This window comes from Daphnia pulicaria, chromosome 12 (genome assembly GCF_021234035.1).
Source record: "Daphnia pulicaria isolate SC F1-1A chromosome 12, SC_F0-13Bv2, whole genome shotgun sequence".
NCBI classification, from domain to species: Eukaryota; Metazoa; Arthropoda; class Branchiopoda; order Diplostraca; family Daphniidae; genus Daphnia; species Daphnia pulicaria.
In genome coordinates this window covers 3,027,789-3,047,004 of record NC_060924.1, presented here as the reverse complement: position 1 = coordinate 3,047,004, position 19,216 = coordinate 3,027,789, and the positions used below count along the sequence as shown (strand labels likewise).

General features: G+C 42.8%; 2 protein-coding genes across 17 annotated transcripts; both read right to left on the bottom strand.

Moving 5' to 3' along the window:
- Positions 1-2,731: 2,731 nt before the first annotated feature.
- On the bottom strand, positions 2,732-11,098 carry LOC124316169. 8 transcript variants are annotated; one of them, XM_046781957.1, is made up of 10 exons: positions 9,829-10,066; positions 9,219-9,331; positions 7,403-8,670; positions 7,165-7,315; positions 6,930-7,063; positions 4,569-4,866; positions 4,245-4,499; positions 4,072-4,136; positions 3,938-3,953; positions 2,732-3,796 (listed from the first exon to the last, which is right to left on the bottom strand). In XM_046781957.1, the coding sequence occupies exons 1-10, from the start codon at positions 9,842-9,844 to the stop codon at positions 3,788-3,790; spliced, it is 2,325 nt and encodes a 774-aa protein (XP_046637913.1). In that variant the 5' UTR covers positions 9,845-10,066; the 3' UTR covers positions 2,732-3,787. The 8 variants fall into 8 exon arrangements, with proteins under 8 accessions (XP_046637913.1, XP_046637914.1, XP_046637912.1 ...); XM_046781958.1 differs by having other exon boundaries at positions 2,732-3,793; XM_046781956.1 differs by lacking the exons at positions 3,938-3,953; positions 9,829-10,066 and adding an exon at positions 10,961-11,098.
- A 574-nt stretch (positions 11,099-11,672) lies between these two features.
- LOC124316322 (protein tramtrack, beta isoform-like) lies at positions 11,673-19,035 on the bottom strand. 9 transcript variants are annotated; one of them, XM_046782206.1, is made up of 9 exons: positions 18,817-19,035; positions 18,566-18,751; positions 18,331-18,496; positions 17,909-18,273; positions 17,766-17,844; positions 17,593-17,691; positions 12,464-12,533; positions 12,276-12,378; positions 11,673-11,874 (listed from the first exon to the last, which is right to left on the bottom strand). In XM_046782206.1, exons 2-9 carry the CDS (start codon positions 18,734-18,736, stop codon positions 11,827-11,829), a joined length of 1,101 nt encoding a protein of 366 aa, XP_046638162.1. In that variant the 5' UTR covers positions 18,737-18,751; positions 18,817-19,035; the 3' UTR covers positions 11,673-11,826. The 9 variants fall into 9 exon arrangements, with proteins under 9 accessions (XP_046638162.1, XP_046638163.1, XP_046638156.1 ...); XM_046782207.1 differs by lacking the exon at positions 11,673-11,874 and adding an exon at positions 12,099-12,122; XM_046782199.1 differs by lacking the exons at positions 11,673-11,874; positions 12,276-12,378; positions 12,464-12,533 and adding exons at positions 16,030-16,164; positions 16,308-16,715.
- Between the last annotated feature and the right edge of the window lie 181 nt (positions 19,036-19,216).

The window sequence follows — 19,216 nt, the reverse complement described above, 5'->3', positions numbered from 1 at the left end:
AAGTTATGCCAACAACGGTTGGACGCTGTTTAGCCCTAATCGGTGACGACACGGATGCGTTTGTAGGCTGTTGGCTATTTAGCGCGTCTTTCAATCATCGATTTTAATTGTAAATTTTCAAATGCAATTTTTTGGTCATTTCCAAAGGGGACAGTAATACGCAAAGAGGATATCAAAACCAGGTGGATCACGCTGTTATCAAGCACGACGACGCTGACGTCGATTGTTGTTGTTATGATTTGTCCAACTACCTGCATGTTGACTCTCGGCGTTATGCGTAATTCGTCCCACTAGCCTTGTCCCCATTAAACCAAATTCATTTCGCCGTCTGGGATTGTTTGCATACTACCCTCTTAATCCGCTTTTATTATTCGGCGGACCTGATTCACTTTCTTGTTCCACGCTGCGATGATCCAGCATCCATCACAGTCTGTCAATCAATCAAGAAGGGATGGCCCATCAGCATTCTGGGAGATGGCCCCATACGATAAATCCATTCGCCTTTTAAGGAATAGAGAGGAAAAGTTATGATATTCTACTACGTAAGAATTCAGGCCAGATATTATCGACTGATTTCTCGGAGAAAGTTCGATATATTAAAAAATGCTGCGGCGTGTGTGTCTTTCACGCGCGTTTCCTCTACAAAATCCAACGTGAGATCCAGCAAGGGTAAATTATATCTCCGGGCAAAGGTGACGAAATCAAAGTTGTTTCTTCGTCGTCAGCCCTTGACCCAGTGAGAGAGAGAAACCCTCATTGATTACGGTAATATATCATTGAGCGATGATGGCGCCCAGAAACATTGGGGAAACATGGATATAAATTCCGAGTCGTCACTCTATAATCAATTAAATCAGAAATGATGCGCAGAGATGTCAGGAATGTAGAGGCGATCATATCCGACAGCCGAGAGAAAGGCGAAGGTGAAAGTTTCCCAAAATCAAATTTAATCAAATCAATGGTCAGATCATCTTCGTTTTTACGATTTTTAAAACTTTGATGACCACCGTCCACATCAACCGGGTCAATGTTGAGACTGCATGGTCTACATCGAACTGGAATTGCGGGATAACAAATTAAAATATACGAACGGGGCGGGTCGCTTCTAGCGGTCATTGGGTCACCTGAATCGGAATGAAACGCGCATCGGGTTTTTCGGTATGTGGACGAGGTCGAAGAAAAGGAAACCTTCAACTTTTAAAAGACGCCATACCCCAGTGTGTTGCAGCCGAGAGAAAGAAGTAGGCGGGGTGCGGGCCTTATTAATCAATTGTTATGTACGTTTAGATCGCAAACGCACTAACTGTGTCTGTGTCAAGGTAAAGACGGAGTTGTAAGTTTTTTGGTCACTACGATATACCGCGGGAGGAAAGGGGGTGAAAACTAGGCCACACTCTCACGCAACTACTATACTTGCACTCTTTCACCCTCATAGAACGGGATTAGGTGATAAGAATTTAGTTCCCTCGCGTATAAATAAACAAACAAAAATGTTGAGTGTCTCAGGGTCCCAGCACACACGTGTCCGAATTTAGCGAAAATTTGGCATATAGAATAGAAATTGTGTGTTCTGATTATTATATTTAGTTCGGGTGTGGTTTTATAAGACTTCATCAAAATCACTTTATCGATTTTTATTGATTTGTTTGCGTGACACATTTTCAAAAGGGTTGCAATCTTTATTTTTGGCAATGTGTTTTATAATCCTTGGAAAGGATTCGTCTGGCTGAAATCAAAGGGTTGGAAGCCTTTGAAACAAGGAGCGATTAGATAGGAAAAAGGGGTTAAAATGTAGCAATTTCTACTGTTTGGGGTAAATCCCATTTTCAGACAAGAATAAGCCGAGCTTCACTATAATAAACCCAAGAGGGCGCACGCAATTCTCTTTCGACTTAAGCTGGTTGACAGGGCACAGAGTCTACTAGCTAAATACCTTTTTTAATTGAAGATCCTGCAAGTGGCGATGGGATCTGAAGAGAGATGAAAGAGGGCGGATCAATAACAAACGCCGCGTGTACCGCCACGTGCCATCTTATGTTGTTTTCTACTTTTCACTTTGCGAATAGCCTTTTTTTTCACGCGGGAATATATCATCCATCTAGTGTACGGGAATCGCATTTCCTAAATGGAAGAAAAAAAAAGAAAATGAGATTTTAACTTGGAGAAAATGGAATCAAAATGGCGCAAAGTGATTGATTTCAATTTTCTATAAAAAAGGAAATTTTTAAAGTTAACTTACCACTATTGCTAAGGATGTGAACTTTCCTTCTCTGGCGACACGCCCAACTCAGTTCCGAATCCTTCCAGGGGGGGTTCGTCCGACGCCAATAACAGAAAACCCCAAAAAATTCGTCCAGTGACGTAAATTGAAATCCTGACGCACGTTGGGTATATACGTAGACCGTGTAATTTGATAGGACTCGGATTATCTCTTGCCGTACACCCAATTACATATGCACTGATTACATTTCAGTTGAGGATACAATTACGTACACGATTACGATAAACGGATCGGAGGGAGGAAATACTCGGAGGGGTTTCCAATTGATCCGATCGATCCAATTCGCCAAAAGTTTTCTTTTACTATATAGTAGATGTTGTCCACACAAGGATCGAGCGAATATAATAAATCCCCCGCCGATCAATAAATAGTTAGTAGGAAAAATAAATAAGTTAAAAAAATAAAAATAAAAATAAAAAATAACCATAAAATCAATAATAAGGGCGTGGATCAGAGGAATGTGGCGGAATCAACCAAGCCATGTATTGTTGTTGTTGTGATGTTGTTCAGGACACAAAAAAAAAACTATAACAAAAAACACAGGGGCCAAAAAAAAAATTAATAATAAGGACGGTATATAAGTAAGGATTAATACGGGGTCAAGAATTAATGCAGTTATATGGTTCCTAGTTATGTGTGGTTTTTATACGTCAACGTCGATGAACAGCAAATCTAAACAAAACACTTGGAATTGAAGGGATCGACAATTAAGGAGACGGCGAGCTATAAGTTGTTGAGTGACTTTGAAAAACCCACCCCCAAAAATACTTTCAGTATCTATCAAAAGAAATCAATTGTAATTTTTATAATAGCAGGGAAAAAGTGGGGTGAGTGGAGGTGATTGGCGTTAATAAAGATGGTTGGATGTCCGGCTTTGTTAGTACTATGTGATTATTTTTCTCATTTGAATCGGAATTGAACGGAAAAAAGAAATCCTTTTCCCTAATAATTAATTTGAATATGCGTTGAAGATACTTGTGCTTTCGATTAATTTAGTAATTTGCTTTCTCAATTGAAAAAAAAAAGAAAGGTTTCAGACGTAAATAATTATACGGTAAGTTATTACATCGGGGGTAGAAAATGACTAGGGAATTACACATCTAAACCGAATTAGATCATTCTGGTGTGTGGAACCTATTAAGCTCTCTCTCTCTCTCTCGGTTATGAACTCCTATCCTATTATTTTAAAGCTTTACGTTACCATTATTAGCCTGTCTGCAATCGAGAATGTACATACAATTTCAATGACGGAATCACGGGAGGGAAAAAGAAAACCAACGGGATACAGTGCGAGAACATAATCATAGATGGTGAATCGGAAATTCATGGTGTTTTAATTTTAGATAAGGAAATAAGAAAAATAGTTGACGGAGAATGGAAAAAAATTCCGATATTACGTAACGGCATAAAGAAGCTGATTGAATGATTGGGTCGTCAAATCATTTAGTCGTCAATCTGATCGGACGTGACCGGACAGGTAACCCAGAAACGGTGGGCAGCTTCAATTTAGTACTGCTGCGCATCAAAATAAAACCAAGAAAAAACATTTGATTAGAATAATTTTCGAAATGTTCCAATCAATAACCGCATGCAATAAAAAAATATCGGAAAGACCAAAAGAAAAACTCAAAGACCCTTCTCCCCTGGATGTTTTACCTGCCCTATCCTAAAGCTGCAGTACATGTCGAAATGCCAAAAGATAAAGAGAGAGAAGGACTTTAGAAGTTGTCCGAGCTCGGTATAATCAGGTTACGAAACTACAGGTGACACACAAGTAGAAAGAATCGTACCTGACTAATTGAACCTCGTCGTTATCAGACGGGGATAGACCGTTGGTGAAGGCGCCACTTCGGGGCTATAAAAAGGAGAAAAATAAAAATTAACCAAACATGATTACTCAAAAAAAGTATAAAAGATTGAGGTTCCAAACTACAAAAATATAAGAATAACAACATATTATTACCCTGTCAGTTTGAGTGGCTACATTGCACGAAGCTGAAGCTTTGGTGGTGGCCGTCGATTCCTTGTTCTTGTTGACGGATGTCCGGCCGTTGACGGCCCGCAGTTGATTCTTCAAAGTCTTGATTGTCGTATTCTTTTCCTGGAGTTCCTCTCGCAAGAGAACCAGATCACGCTTCAAGTCCCACAGAGGCGCCGTGTGCGATCCGGGCGGATCTATGCCACCGCAATTGCTTCCGCCATCTGCCACCGTTTCCACCTGAAAATTTGAAAAAAATTTAAAAAGTTCAATCGAAAGTCAAATTTTGTTTTTTAATTAAATTGTTACCAAAAGATTCTGCAAAGTGATGAGCTGAGACTTGATGTCGGCCAGCTCGTTGGCCATACTCGTGTACTCCTCCAATTCAATGACGATGGTCGCTTCCGAGGGCGGCCAGTAGCTGGTGCTGCTGCTCTCTCGATGCTTGGACGACGGAGAGTTGAAGAGTTCTGCTCTCATCGTCGACGCCCTGATCCCATCGGCGGGAGCAACAGGACTGCTGCTGCTGGCCGTCGCCGCTGCCACGGGCGACTCCTTGAGACCGTCGTCGATATCGCTGACACTGGCAACGCGTCGTCGCACTAGTCTGCAAACAAGAAATCGATCTCTTGGCTTAGTTTTTCCTCTAAGCTATCGCCCAAAATCCTTCAAACAGCTAAAAATAATAACCAGGGCTCTGCATCAGCTGCAGCAGCAGCGCACACACCAAAAATAATCAGACACAATAGAGACGGACAGATGGTTCTGTCCCTTCAGACCGCATGGGCACACGAGCCGGACTAAATCTCCGACACACACGAGAGAGAAATGACTGGTCGACAAGTGAACGCAAACTGACGTATCTCTCACACGTTCTCACGACGAGAGGAGAAGAAAGAAGACTAAGCCTCTCTCGTCTCTCCTCCACAACGGACGGCCAATGCCCAGCGGCATTTCCTCCGAGTTCACTATGGGAAAAATTTCATGTGTTATCAAGTGCAATGGAGTTATAAGGTGGGCAGGGGGATTTCCACTGGGCAGTAACGACGACGGCCATGGACACAGCAGAGCATTCAACTCTCTTCTTTCTTTCTTTCTTCTTCTTTGTCGTGAGAAAGAGGCGATAGTGCGGGAATTTCAACCTGTCCAGACGATTTTTGCCTCATTATTTCAATTGATTGAACAGTTTTGACTGAAAAGACGGGAAGCTGAAGCGGTTCATCCGGTGGCAATGACAATGTGACCAACGGGAGTTCATCGAGCTAACGGTTGACGTGCGTGAAATAAGAACAAAAACTCGTTCCCTCAGTTAAGAAGATGAACTTTTCGGTTCGTGATCAGGCTCTTTGAGCCGAAGCCAAAAGAAATAAAAAAAAAAGACAAAAACAAACACAGACAGACAGAAAAAACAATCGAAATGGATGAGGAAAGAAAACACGAGCAATAAGTTCGCTGCCCTTGTGGTTGGTTTTTCTTCTAGGCTGGGCGTGTTAAGGGCAGGCGTCCAAATAAAACAGAATAACAAAAAAAAAACTACCCCATTACATAATAATATTATTTTGGTTGGTAAGTCGCCAGCCATCCGATGAATTGTTCTGGCAGGTGTCCGCTCGCCATTTACTTGCGTTAAAAGAATGTTTAAAAGCGTCGAACGTCGTCAAGTTCACCCAGCGTTACCAGTTACTACTACGGCTGTCGAAGGTCCCACTTCACTTGGATAAATTACGGGCCCAAAATAACTCAACAAAAGGGACCGAGGGCCAAAGAAAACAAAATGGCCATTTTTTCTCTACGCTTTCCCTTCCAAAAAGAAGAATAACTTTTTTGGTTTTTTCTAAGCCGACCGAAACGATAACCGAATGAATAAGAAGTTGACCGGTCAATAAATTAACAACAACCAGACAGCGGCATCTGTTTGTTTCTTATTTCCAGACGGACATTTAACCGTTTTCAAACCGTAAAAGGGTAAAAAAGATAAAAAGATAGGAATTTGTTTCCCTCCAAAAACAAAAAAAAAACGAGTAAATTGCATACATGTACATATCGTAATTTAGAAAAAAATACCTATGCAGACAGAAGCAACGGCCGGCGCACCAAAACAGAGCCAAGAAAAGAGTCCCGTGCTGTTCCAGCTTCTATCTCACAACTCTCTGGCGGAATTCCAGCGTCCGTCTGCAGCGCTGGGCGCAGCGACAGACGAGACAACCAGGAAAAAGACAAGAAATGATCGCAACCATGGACGCATGAAAACGGTGAAATGAAATGGTAAAATCGATATAGCTGCTTCCACCCCCCAACGTCTATATGATCTGATACGCTGCCACTCCACTTTTGTTCTGAAACCGATAACTAAAAATTTGACGCAGAGAGAAAAAGGAAACAAAATGGCGTCCAGCTACTGGTTGTATAGTGGTAAGAGGTGTACAACCAAAAAATAATAATAATAAAGAACGAAAAAAAAAGGTGCACAGTTGCTTTTCATCACAGACGAATGCGTTCGATCTGAAACGTCACGCTTTCTTGCCCGCGGACCACCTGCTACCGTCGGAGAAGTTTTGAAAAATAGTAAGAAAGAAGAAAGGCCCTTGGAAATCTACTCGACTGGAACGCCCCTGGAGGAACACGACGTTCACGCCGAAACGACTCCCATTACACCACAAACGCACTGACCTGTGATGGTAGGATGAGACGTCCGATTGATCGTCTTCCGACGGCGGATAATTGATCATGGACATGGGCGGTAGGTTGTAATGAAACAGTTCGGATCTCCAAGAATGCATCGGCGACGCCGGAACTGAGTACGACTAGAGAAAAAACAAAAGAATAATTTACATTTAAATGGCCATCATCAAACCAAGAACAGACCCAAAAAAAAAAAAGAAAAAGAAAAAAAAAGAAAACCAACAGAGTAAGAACAGTAATCAACCTGTCCGAGCATGACAAGACCGGGCTGGTCGGCAATTTCATCGTCTATCATGGCGTCTGAAATGGATGTAGCATTAGAATCTTCTTCGTCGCCATGATGACCTTCGTCTCGACTTTGATCGTCGCCTTCTCTGTAATTAACAACCCAAAAAAATTCAAATTTTGAGCACAAAGTAATTTGCATATAGTCTTAAGAAAATTTTTATAAAATGACTGACGGAGAAGGCTGACACTCGGCGGCGCTGGATGGCGTTTGAAGTTGAAGTTCGATATCTTCGATGAAATCCTCGTCCTCATCTTCGTCGACGAATTCGATTTGGGCCTTGGAGGCCGTCTCGATGCCGAATCGCTCCACTTCAACTTTCTCGACCGGAGTCGAGATTTCCTTGACTTCCTTCTTGGGACTGAGGGCCAATGGAGGCGGTTCTGGACCCAATTGATGTCGGATTTCTTGTTCGAGAGAAGCCACGATAGCCTCGACGCTCAGCCGCGGCCTGAGCTCCACCGATTTGTAATCGGAACTTTTACTCCGGCCCAGCACTAAAGCGGCTCTGTTCTTTATCGACGTCAATTGGGGAGTCGGCATTCTAGCCGGACTTTTATGGGTTGCCGGCTGCTGTATCCTGCCCGTCACTCGCTGGACGCCGGCTGATCCAACGGTAACCGACGAACTTAAGCGGAGGGAAGTTGGACGCGGCGATTTAGTCTGACGTGGCAACTCGCATGTCCCGCGAAGTTTACTGACGGCCGAAGATGGAGGCGGAGTGGCCGTCAGGATGCTATTGGCGGAATTGATCCGATCGACGTTGGCTTTCTTGGTTTCAGTGGCGCCGGCCGTCTTCTTGGTGAAGAAACCGAATTTCAGAGACAGGGCCGACTTCCTTTCGGAAATGGTGGACTGCGAGCGGCTGCTGGAGCAAGTGGCGATTCCGGAATCGGCCACCGAATGACTTTTATTCGAGCCGAAACTCGAGGCTATGGACATGCTCGATGGCGAAGGGGAGACGGACCTCGAATCCTTGGAGGCCGTCGATGTCTTGTTCGATGAAGCCGAGACTACGGGCGGTGGATTGAGGATCGTCCGGTTCTTGGAATCCAAACTGACGGTCCGGAACGTGGCGCAGCCCGTCAAATTGGATGGTTTGGCTTGTTGCTGCTGCTGGAGCGACTCAATCTTGGCCGTGGCGTTGTTATCTGACGTTTTCAACAGACGGGGTAGACTAGAGGGTCGAGGTATGTTGCCGTTGGTGTCAATGCCACTCTTATTAGTCAGCTGGATGCTGACCGGCCTGGCGATGATGACGGAGGGTGGCCGTAATTTCGAGCGTAATTGCGTTATGTCGTTGTTGCCGGCATCGTTGGTCTGTTGTGTGCCGGCTGGGGCGTTGTTACTGCAGCTGCTATTGTTGCTGAGGCCGCCAGTTGTCCCTTCGTTGCCGAGGACCAAGCGGTTTTTGGTGGGAACCGGATACTTCTCCATTGCAGCCTGAATACAATGGGGGGGAGAGAAAAAAAAGAAGAAGAACGTTGGGTCAAATGTCACGCACTTGAAACTTTGTACATCTCGTGCACAACGTACAGAGAGAGAGAGAGAGAGCGGTTCAAGAGATATAAAATGAGAGTAATCAACGCCACGACACGAATTCAGCCCCGAAATTATCAAAAACTTCAAACTTTCAATTATAATTACACAAGAATATCTGCTGACTGTGCTGGAGAGAGAGAGAGAGCCGGATGCGTCAAGGATGTCGTCTCAAGACTGTGGAAAGGCGTAGAAGGACAACAACAAGATGGATCCCCCCACCCTTTGATAATCAATACCGTTTTACATTAAGGTTTCCACTGGATGGTTGCTGCGCCTGCGCCGAGGCGTTCGATAAACCTATCGTACCCTCTCAACCCACGTGTTTTGTTGTCGATTTTTCGATCAACGATGATGCACACCACACACTATAAAGCGTTTGTTTTGTTTTGTTTCAAACAAGTGTAACCAGGGAACTTGTGGGCAGAGAACGAAAAAAAAAACACATTTACCTTGCGAAGAGAAACTATGCTTCTGCCTCTGCCAGTTGCTGCTTGTTTCTCCACCACTGCCTGCTGGCTCTGTGACGAAACACAATTGCCCATTTGCTTGCTGTGAGTGAAACCTGGAGGGAAAAGAGAAACAACACACCGTAGTCAGATTTCGCATGGCAATTTGATACATGTGGAGCAAGGGCTTCACAGAATACTGTTAAATAGCCTACAACCATACAACGTCAGGAAACAGAAATATAAATGCTTCCCAACTGCACACCTGTCCTGCTCTCCCCCACGTGGAAAGAAACACAAAGCCCCAAAACCAAAAAGAAATTAAACGTACTTCAAAAGGGGGGGGTTAAATACACAGCTAAGGGGACTGTCAACTGTGCGCAAGATCAGTGCAATCTCAAATGATGAGGTCCTGGGTGATAGACGAGAGCAAGAAAGAAAGCCTTAATTATCCAACTTTCAAACAAGATGTTTGCTTCTTCTTTTCTCATTGTTGACTGGAGTGAATCAAAAGCGACTCTTTTTTATTTCAAAGCACGGCCAATTGGCGGAGGAGAGTTTTGAACAACAGCGGAAGAGAAATGTGCTTAAACAGGTCTGAAAGCCAACCAACCTGAACCACCCAGCATAATGGCTTAGAATTGAGCGGCGCTGGGATGGAAAAGGCAGCACGACGATAAATATCAACGAGGGACAGGAATTTCTAAACGATTAGTGTGTGTGTCTATTGCTGATAAAAGAAATTACGAATCTCCCCCTCGACAAAAAAGAGAAAAAAACGAGACGTCACATAACACACATCACGCAGACAAATTTTTCTCACGACCACTGAAACAAAAACAGGTTTGAGTGGCTGAAATCAATAAAAACAACTTGCGCCATCTATTGGATTTTTCGACCAAATCCCGTAATAATAACCCATTAAACTACATAACCCGCCGAGTGAAATTTAAAACGCTAGAGATTCTCCGAAATAAAAATGCTGCACGAAAAGGAAATCTTGGAAAATTCTTTCGCAACCGCTACACGAGCAATTATTATTCCACGCCGCCGTTTTTTTTTTATTTCACGATTTTTCGTTCGTTTTTTTTTTATGTTTCGACGAAATATTTTTTTATTCCAGGCCATCAGTTCAGCATCAATTCACGCGGTAAGAGATGGCGCTGAGACCACCACCTGGTTTCCTTCGTTAAAATAAAACAAAAAGAAAACGGAAAAAGAACAAAATCTTCCCACCAAACTACTATTACTATACTAGAGTCATCGTAGAATCATCTCTAGCGTGTCGTGACTACTCAACTGCAGACGTGATTATTACTCTACACATTCCTGCCAGCAAACCAGTTTTAATTTATTTCCTCCCCGCCTTATCTTGAAACCAAACAAAAGCAAAATGTAAGGCTGGTGAAGATGTGTACAAGAGCCAGCGCCATATACATCGCCACACTGGAAGCGAACCGACGCTCACGAAAGGCAACAATGTGCAGTGTGTACCAGCCCCAACGATGTTTTGTCGAGAGCGATAAACGACTAGTTTTGCACGTGTCATTATCTGACAATAACAAGGTGACGGTGATGTCATTTGCTTCAAAAAATCCAGCGGAAATGGACACACAACAACTCAGCGACTCAAAAGTGCAACAAGTCGGGAAAAAGACGGACGGAAACCAACAAATCGGACGGAAACCGGTTGGAGAACAAAAGACTCAAAAAAATGACGAGTAGACGACGACAAATAAACTTGCCTGGATAAATCACAACATCCCAACAACAGCAACGTCAAATCTCTAAAACGCGATGACGTGACCGGCAACGATTATCCGGCCGAAATTCGGTTTTAGAAATAAAATTCGTTTTTTTTTTTTTTTTATTCCGTCAATCTCTGTGTGTAGCAGGGCACAACACCAAAAAAAAATGAAAGGGGGGGGGGAACACTCACATTCACGCACGAACGTCGAAAAAACACAACTGTTCAACACCAATGTCAACAGCAGTCTGCGTGCAGTGACGTCAAAACTTTCCGCCGCGACGGCAGACCGTGAGTCGGGAGGACGGAGTCGACAACAAGACCAAAATTACAAAACAAATGAAAAATAAAAAAAAACATATTTCGTGAATACACATGAATAGGAAGAACAGAGACTTTTTGGGGTTTTCTGTATTTTTGGTGGGGTTATAAACATATAGTGAGAGAGGCTCCTTCAATCGAATCACGAAGGCGCGGTATGATATTATAAGTAGCAGCAACTCACTCACGCGGGTTGTTCAACCTTGTAAAACCCTTCAGTGACTGCTTGTTTCTTTTTGTAGGTGCATTTTTTGGTTGTTCGACTATATGCGATGTGTATGAAAGGATCCGCCTCTTTTTGGTTGTTTTTTGGACGTCGCCAATTCCAGACAATTTTTGAAACGAGCGAATTCTAGAAGAGAGCCAATCCGTTAAAGTTATGAGGTACATATCTGAGTCGTCGTCGGTTGGAACCAACAATTGCTGGGGCAGGTGGTATGTACATGTATGAAACAGGAGGGACACACAGAATAATTATGTGGTTCACACACACACACCCAAAAGAGCTTATGGGGCTTTCTTCTTATTGGAGACGGGGGGAGATTATGAGTTGGTGGTTGAGACGAACGTGACTCGGTTGCCTTTGGTTGCCTAGAAAACAACAACAACAACATCATCAGAGAGAAAATGGGCTGGAATGGGATTTTCCGATTCATGTGATTCATGTCAGATCGTAAAGATGCAGCCAGCTATATAGAGTACACGTATAAGAAATGGAAGCAAAGAGAAAGTTGCATACAAGACATATCTGGGAGACTCTCTGAAATGTGTTTGAGTCTTCTCTTAGAAAATCCCCTCTACTAAGAAGGCCGACTGTCACGACTCATCAATCAGATTTTCTTATTTCGTTGAACACAACAACAAAAAAAGAAAATCATTTGAAACGTGCGACAGATGGTGTACAGTAGTTAGTAGTAGCCAGACACAGGCAATAAAAAAGCGGAGAAAATTAATAGGGTTTGAAAAAAAGAGATTATGTGTATAATATTTACCGAACAGGAGTGATCTTTGAGGTAGACTTTACGGCGGAAACGGGATCCACAAGCGGTGCACACAAATCTCGGTTCGACTGCCACGCACTCGTTTTTCACGTGCCTTTTTCAATTAGTATTTTTTGAAGGAAAAATAGATTACACGAGTGCGATTTGGGTTAGATTCATAGAAATGTTTAATTAATTGCCTGGTGTAAGAATTTGGGTGAGTGTAACACTTGAAGCAATTCGGACAGGACATCGAGAATGGAGCTCCACCTAGTTAAAAATTCCAACAATCCAGGAATGAAAATGATGAAACAACAGCAATCATTACACAAATGGTGTGAATTTCGATTAAGAATGATCAATTTAATGTGGGAATTTCGAGGCCCTATATACTAGTCTTGAGCGAGTCCTTTTGTAATAATCTTTTTGTTTCATTGTAGACCCAGTAACGATTCGTTAGGCTGTAAAAAAAAAGCTAACAAGATTGCCAGAAAAGAAAACCAAACATTTCGAAAGTTCCGATCCAATTAACGACGAATATCAACGATCGGCATATTGTTGTATATACAAACCCGAAGCTCTACAACTTCTTTTTTTCAGGCTAACTAGACAAAAGATCAGACAATTTTATTTGAACAGAAACGCCACCATGTATTTATAAAATGCCAAGAAAAACTGGACAAAATGGCACGAGAGGGAATTTTTCTCATCGTTGGAAATGTCGTGAAACGATTTGAATGTTTTTATTTGTTAAAACAATCATCATTTCTGAACGTTTTGTAGGAGCACAGAATGTCTGGGCTAACGCAGTCGAACACTTTTTACTCTTGTAAAAACTTGCGATCGCATTTGGGACAACCGATTCGATCGTTTCTATCCATAAAGACACGGCGTCATTCATTAACCGAAACAGAATTTCGAAGCAGAAATCAAACAGATGATTTTTGTTCAATTTGTTTTTTATTCCAAATCTTTCTGTCAAACATTTCCAATGCGCAATATTTCACATCTAAACGGAACTCAATCAAAATCAAATCAAATGGAATGCACAAGACGAAGGGGGGAGAGGGGGGGGGGACTGTTATAAAACAGCAAACATTTAAATACGAGTATCATGAGTGGGTTATTTTTTGGAGGGATAGATTAGATTTTTGTTCACAGACTATCCATCAAATCGGATCCTTCAACGACGCTGGCGACGCCGTGGGCTTCCAGGGCGTGCTCGTGGAGGAACTTCTTGACGAAAGTGATGTACGAGCACGAGTTAAAAGAGCAACGAAAGTGGGGCAAGTGCGAATAAATCTGTCCGACCAGCAAGCCAGGATGAGGCTGAGCACAGCCCTGGTAATTCCGGCGAAGATGTTGCAACAAATGTTTTCTACATTTATAATTCCGACGGCAGACGGGACAACTGACTCGCCCAGATAGATAGACGCCCGACTCGTCACCTGCATCAGCCAGAATATAGAGACAGAGTTTGAAAGGTATTTTGTGGGCAATAGGAAGAAACAAACAGAATTCATCATAGAAAATTCGATTCAACTTTTGGCGGCTGTTTTGATTTTATAATACAAGCAAAAACCCAAAATGGTTAGACAAAGGCCTGATCTGAGGATTATGCAATGACTACAGCCGCTAGTACTTTGCAATTGTGGGAGAGTTAGACTACAAATGGGAAGAAGAAGAAGACGACGGATGCACGGAGGTTTGGCCGTGAGCGGTGACGGCGTGTCGGTTTAGGAATCCCCTTATGAATGTGATGTAAGGGCACAAGGGACAACGGTGGACAGGCAGAGGGCATGGCTGGTCTTGGCTGTAACCGGAAGCTATTTCTCCGCATCCTTGTCGCAGGTGGCGATACAATAGTTTTCGGTACTTATAAGTCCGATGGCAATTGGGGCAAACAACTCGAGTTTGCTCGTCCACTTGGGCACCTGTCGGCGGCAATGGGGCGAAAAAAAGACAAACAAGGAATCAAATCAATTAGGATCGGCCTCTCTGTGAAAGTGGAAAAAGTGGACATCAAATAGAAAACAAAAACAGAAAAGCGGATTTCTTTAAAGAGTCGCATTGTGGGATCAATTGCTGTGGGCGCTTTGAACGTGTCTGCGCACGGACGACTTGACGAAAGTGACGTAAGGGCAAAAATTGCAACGGAAGACGGGCAAGTCGCACAGCTGGCCGTCGCGGGAGTCGACGGTCGTCGCCGTCGTCATGGCGTCGCAGCCCATGCGCAAGTGGCGGTACAGATCCTTCTTAAACTTGTAACTGAAATGGCAATTGGGACATTTGATCAGGGGTTGGTGAGCTTCAGGGTCGGCCTCGATGGCCAGGGTTCGCGCAAAGTCCCTATACGAGACTCTGCGATTTTCTTGGATGAGCGAGATGAGGTTGGGTTGTGCGCAGCCCGTGTTGTCCCGGCGCAAATGTTGCAACAAATTTTTCCACGACTTATAAGTCCGATGGCAGACCCGGCAAATGACTCGATTGTCCTTCCCGTCATCACCTGTGGGTTCAGAAGATGGGACAAAAAACGGAGAAAGAGAACCATTCAGATAAAAACAGGATCATCAAATCAAAGTAACTCAACTAGAGACTTCCCAATCTTTATCATTCTGAGCTAATAACCGACAAAACAAATGACAACTAAACAAGCGAATTTTTTTTTCTTCAAAATGGCCTAATGGGTGCACAGAGAAGAACGTCGGAATGACGGGGAAATCAAATTCATTGGGAGCCGATTTTCCGACTCGATTTCGTCTCCTACAATTTTTCGTTCAGACGAGGTTGTTTCTCGGCCTAAGTCCGAGGAGTTGCAAGATTTTCGGTCGATAGCACTTGGCGCTGTAACGTACATGGTTTAACAAATTTCGCCTATCCTTGTAAGTCCGACAGCAAGCCGGGCAAGACACCCTCGATTGATCTTGATCACCTAGATCACCTACTGTCCATCGAGGATTTGACAGAAACGTAAGAGAGGACGATTGATAATAAAATAAAATAATAAATGTATAATCAAAGATACCGATTCATTCAACTGGGGACTTGTATTAGTCGCATTTCGAAAAAAAAAAAAAAATTGATTCTCTAGGTGAAACCGGAGAGAGTTGCTAGTGAGTAGTGAGTCAAAAGTGGGCCAAGAAAGAAAGAGCAAAGATGGGGGGCAGCCGCTGGTTAGATAATTGAGGTCTCAACGGTCTAGTGCGCAGTCTGAGAGTGTCTGTGCAAGAATCCCTTAATGAACGTGATGTAAGGACAGACGTGGCAACGGTAGACGGGCAGATGACACGGAAGGTCTTCTCGGTAGCCGGACGCTATTTCGCCACAACCCTGTCGCAGATGACGGTACAAAAATTTGTTGGACTTATAGGTCCGTTGGCAATTGGGGCAACCGACGCGAGATTGACCGTCCACCTCGTCACCTATATGGTCAGAACATTTGAGAAAAAACAACAATGGACACCCATGAGACTTTGAACCAAATTCGAAAAGAAAAAAAGAAGAAAATAAAATTTCAAATAATTCACGAGCGGAAACAAAAATCAAAAAGATCCAGAATCTCATCGGCAGGATTTCACATCGATACTTTTTTTTTTTTTTTTAAATAAACGAATCATACAAGAACAAGCGATTCAAGCGCGTTTCAAACTCAATTGGCAATCGCCGCCGTGTTCTTTTTGATTGTGTGTTTTTAGGAATTCCCTAATGAACGTAATGAAAGGGCAGAAATTGCAACGGAAAGCGGGAAGCGGAGTTTTGTATCCGTGGTAATTGGCCATCGTTTCCGTTGTCGCTAAATCGCAGCCCTTGCGCAGGTGACGGAACACGAGTCTTCTAAGCTTATAAGTCCGATGGCAATTGGGGCAAGCATGGCGACCTTGGAGCACGTCCTCAGCGACGCCTGCCAGCAGCAACCGATTGAAATTAAAGAGAAAAGAAATAAAAATAAAAAAATAAACAAACAGAGAAATCAGATTCAATGATTTCCCAAGTTCTCGTGGTAGCAGTCAGAAAATAATCGAAATCAATTTCTTTTTTTCTTACATTTTAACACATTTTTATTTCGAACTGGATTTCTTCTTAAAATAACCTTCTACAATTGGGAGGTATTTTGATCTGCAACTGAAACGTTTTGCGTGGCAGAGGAATTCAAAAGAAAGTGGATAGAACTGGCGCGCAGAGAGGGAGGAATAACCGTTTGTTCGTGTTCGATTTGCGTGTGCTGAAACAGAGAAGCCCTCAAGTACGTGGTATACGAGCACAAGCTGCAACGGAAGATGGGAATATGACTTGATTGGCCGTCGCGTTGGCCAGCCGCCGCCGCCGCTTCCGACGTCATTTCATCGCATCCCTGGCGCAGGTGGCGGTACAAATGTTTCTTATGCTTATAACTCCGCCGGCAATTCGGGCAACCGAAGCGTTCGTCAAGAGACTGATCGTCCATGTCGTACCCTAACAGAAGAGTTGGGAGAAAAACAAAACAAGGGACCAATGAGAAAAAAGAAAGAGTCAAAATAACTTAACTCAAAATTAATTGGTCAAGCTTCAAAAAGAGTTGCTGCCTGTATTCAATTTTCGCATGGTTGTTTGATTTGACAGATTTTGTGTCTACAAAAAATCAATCTGAGTTCTGTTTATTGAAGAGAAACAGCACAGGTAATGGAGGGACAAAAATAAGAATTGTTGTGCGAATTTAATTTGCATTTGATTCATAAAGGGTGCCTCTTCAAAAAGTGTCGCTTTAGATTTCCTTGGTGGCGTGTGGTGAAAGTGCACGAGGCTAAAGGACACTTAAACATAGTCACCGAGTCGCATTTGTTCGAATGCAAGTGGGCGACCAGGGCACTAACCCGAAGGAACCTGACCGAACATCGCGGACAAACGGTTGCAGGACCCCTTGCCGAGACTGCCGGGGAAATCATTCGATTCGTGTCGTGACTGTCGTCCACGGGTACGTCCAAAAAGTCACCTATACATTAATTCGGAGAAAGTCACCCGTCAAGTTCGGAATATTTGGTTTTTTCTTTAGCTATGAAACCTAATTTCTGTCTATCTACCCTTTCTTCCTCTTCCGGGTTCAATAACAACTAGACATCTTCAGCGTGTCTGCTTATAAAAGTAATGTTGCACGACTGAGGGAATTAAAACAAGAAAAAGAAACCTGATTCGGGCCACTAATGCAGGTTCATCCACGTGAATGTCGTGAACAACGACACCAAGGCGTTTTTGAAAAGGGGCAGAAGGAAGGCGGATCAAAAAGAGAGCAGACTACGGTACGAGAGAGAATCTAGCACTAAGTAGAGGACTAATATTGAAGAGGAATGCCTACCTCGAGATGCTGCACCGCTAGATGAATTGTTAGCCTTGGGTTGTGTTCCTGAGGGTCCGGCAACATTGTCTCCCATTCGCGTGTCTGATGTAGAGGGGCCTTGGAGTAAAAAAAGAATCAATTTTTAAAAATAGGGGTGTGTTATAAACTATGACTGGTAGTTTATATATTACCAAAGGTAATTTCACGGGTCGAGTTGGGTACAATGGATATCATGCCGTTGTCAGATGTGCTCCAGTCATCGTCACAGTCCTGGGATTTTTTAAAATTGAAATTAACATTAATAAGAAAAGTTCTGCCACTCTTTAACACATACACGTGATGCCCATTCTGGTCCGTTATTATCTAGTTGGTCTTCCATGTGGTCAGAGTCTAATTCCGATTCCATTTTCGTATCGACTACAACAAAGTGGTCATCTGAGTCTGTGTTCGCTGGATGTGTAGGAGATTCCGATGGCACAACATGAGCTTTCTTAGGAGGAGGCGGTTTTGGTCTAGAGGATGATTGGTTCTGAGAAGGAGTGTGTGAAATGTTGTCATTTTCGGGTCGTTGAGAATTGCTGGGAGTGGATACAACTGACGGAGTTGATGTTGATTCACTTAGTGTTCTCTTGGCAGCATTAGTCCTTGCATTTTGACCAGATTTGAATTTAGACTGGTCACCTTCTTTGTATGCCAATCCTGTAAGAGCACAAAATTGGATCTATGTGGTAGGATAAATGTTAAAAAATAGATCACCTTTAATATCAAGGGCTTCAGCTGTTTGCAAAAAACTAGCAAGTTGTTCCTGAGCAACATTTACTTCTCCTTTATACATGTAATCTACAAGTGCTCTGAGATCTGGAAAACTGACATCTTTTAAGAATATGAATGCCTGTTTGTCGACTTGCTTGCTCAGCATTTCCTGGAAAGAAAATAAAAGCATTTGAATACAAATTGCCATCAGCATCTACGTAACTAATATTTAGCTTACCTCAAAGTAGTTGCTACAAGCACACAATACTAGTCGGTGAACTCTAACAAATTGATGGTCAGCGGCAAGAGTCACATCACACATAGATTCCTTCTCCAATAATTTGTCAAGAACACTAACTAAAACATGGTGATGGTTATTCCACCGCAAACAGAATTCTTCTGCATCCATGGCTGGAAATGCGACCTATTTACGTAGAAAAGCACGATAAAAAGAATGAAGTTGTATGAAATTCAGAAGCCATGCTAAACCTTTTTCCTTTATCTGGTTTGAACAGTGAAACAAACGGATAAGTCAAACACCTTCTTTCGACAAATTAACCAGTGAAGTAAACAAAGCTGACGATTCCAGAAAAAGACAAGATCAATCTTTCAATTAAATATTCCAGAAACAAAACTAACGGGAAAAACGAGACAAGTAAACTGCTCTTCTCTATTCTTTCCAATATGGCCGACTAGACTGAGCTCAGCAGTAACGCTACCTACCTTTCGATCAACGCAGTTGGAAAAATTTTGCCGTTCCTGCGCACGCTTGGTTTGTTTGTTTTCATGACGGAATTTAAGATTTCTCGTACAGATTCAATTGAACTATATAAATTTGAATAGATATGAATAACCAATTAATATTTGTTTGACAATTTAAAAGAAATAT

Coding starts and splice junctions, on each gene's coding strand:
- LOC124316169 (XM_046781952.1), bottom strand. Junction 4,137..4,244: donor TAGCCACTCAAACTGACAGG/GTAATAATATGT, acceptor TCCTTTTTATAG/CCCCGAAGTGGCGCCTTCAC. Junction 3,797..4,071: donor GACGAGGTTCAATTAGTCAG/GTACGATTCTTT, acceptor TTTGATGCGCAG/CAGTACTAAATTGAAGCTGC.
- LOC124316322 (XM_046782198.1), bottom strand. CDS start 18,736: ATGGATGCAGAAGAATTCTGTTTGCGGTGGAATAACCATCACCATGTT. Junction 18,497..18,565: donor CTTGTAGCAACTACTTTGAG/GTAAGCTAAATA, acceptor TTTTCTTTCCAG/GAAATGCTGAGCAAGCAAGT. Junction 17,692..17,765: donor GACCCGTGAAATTACCTTTG/GTAATATATAAA, acceptor TTTTACTCCAAG/GCCCCTCTACATCAGACACG.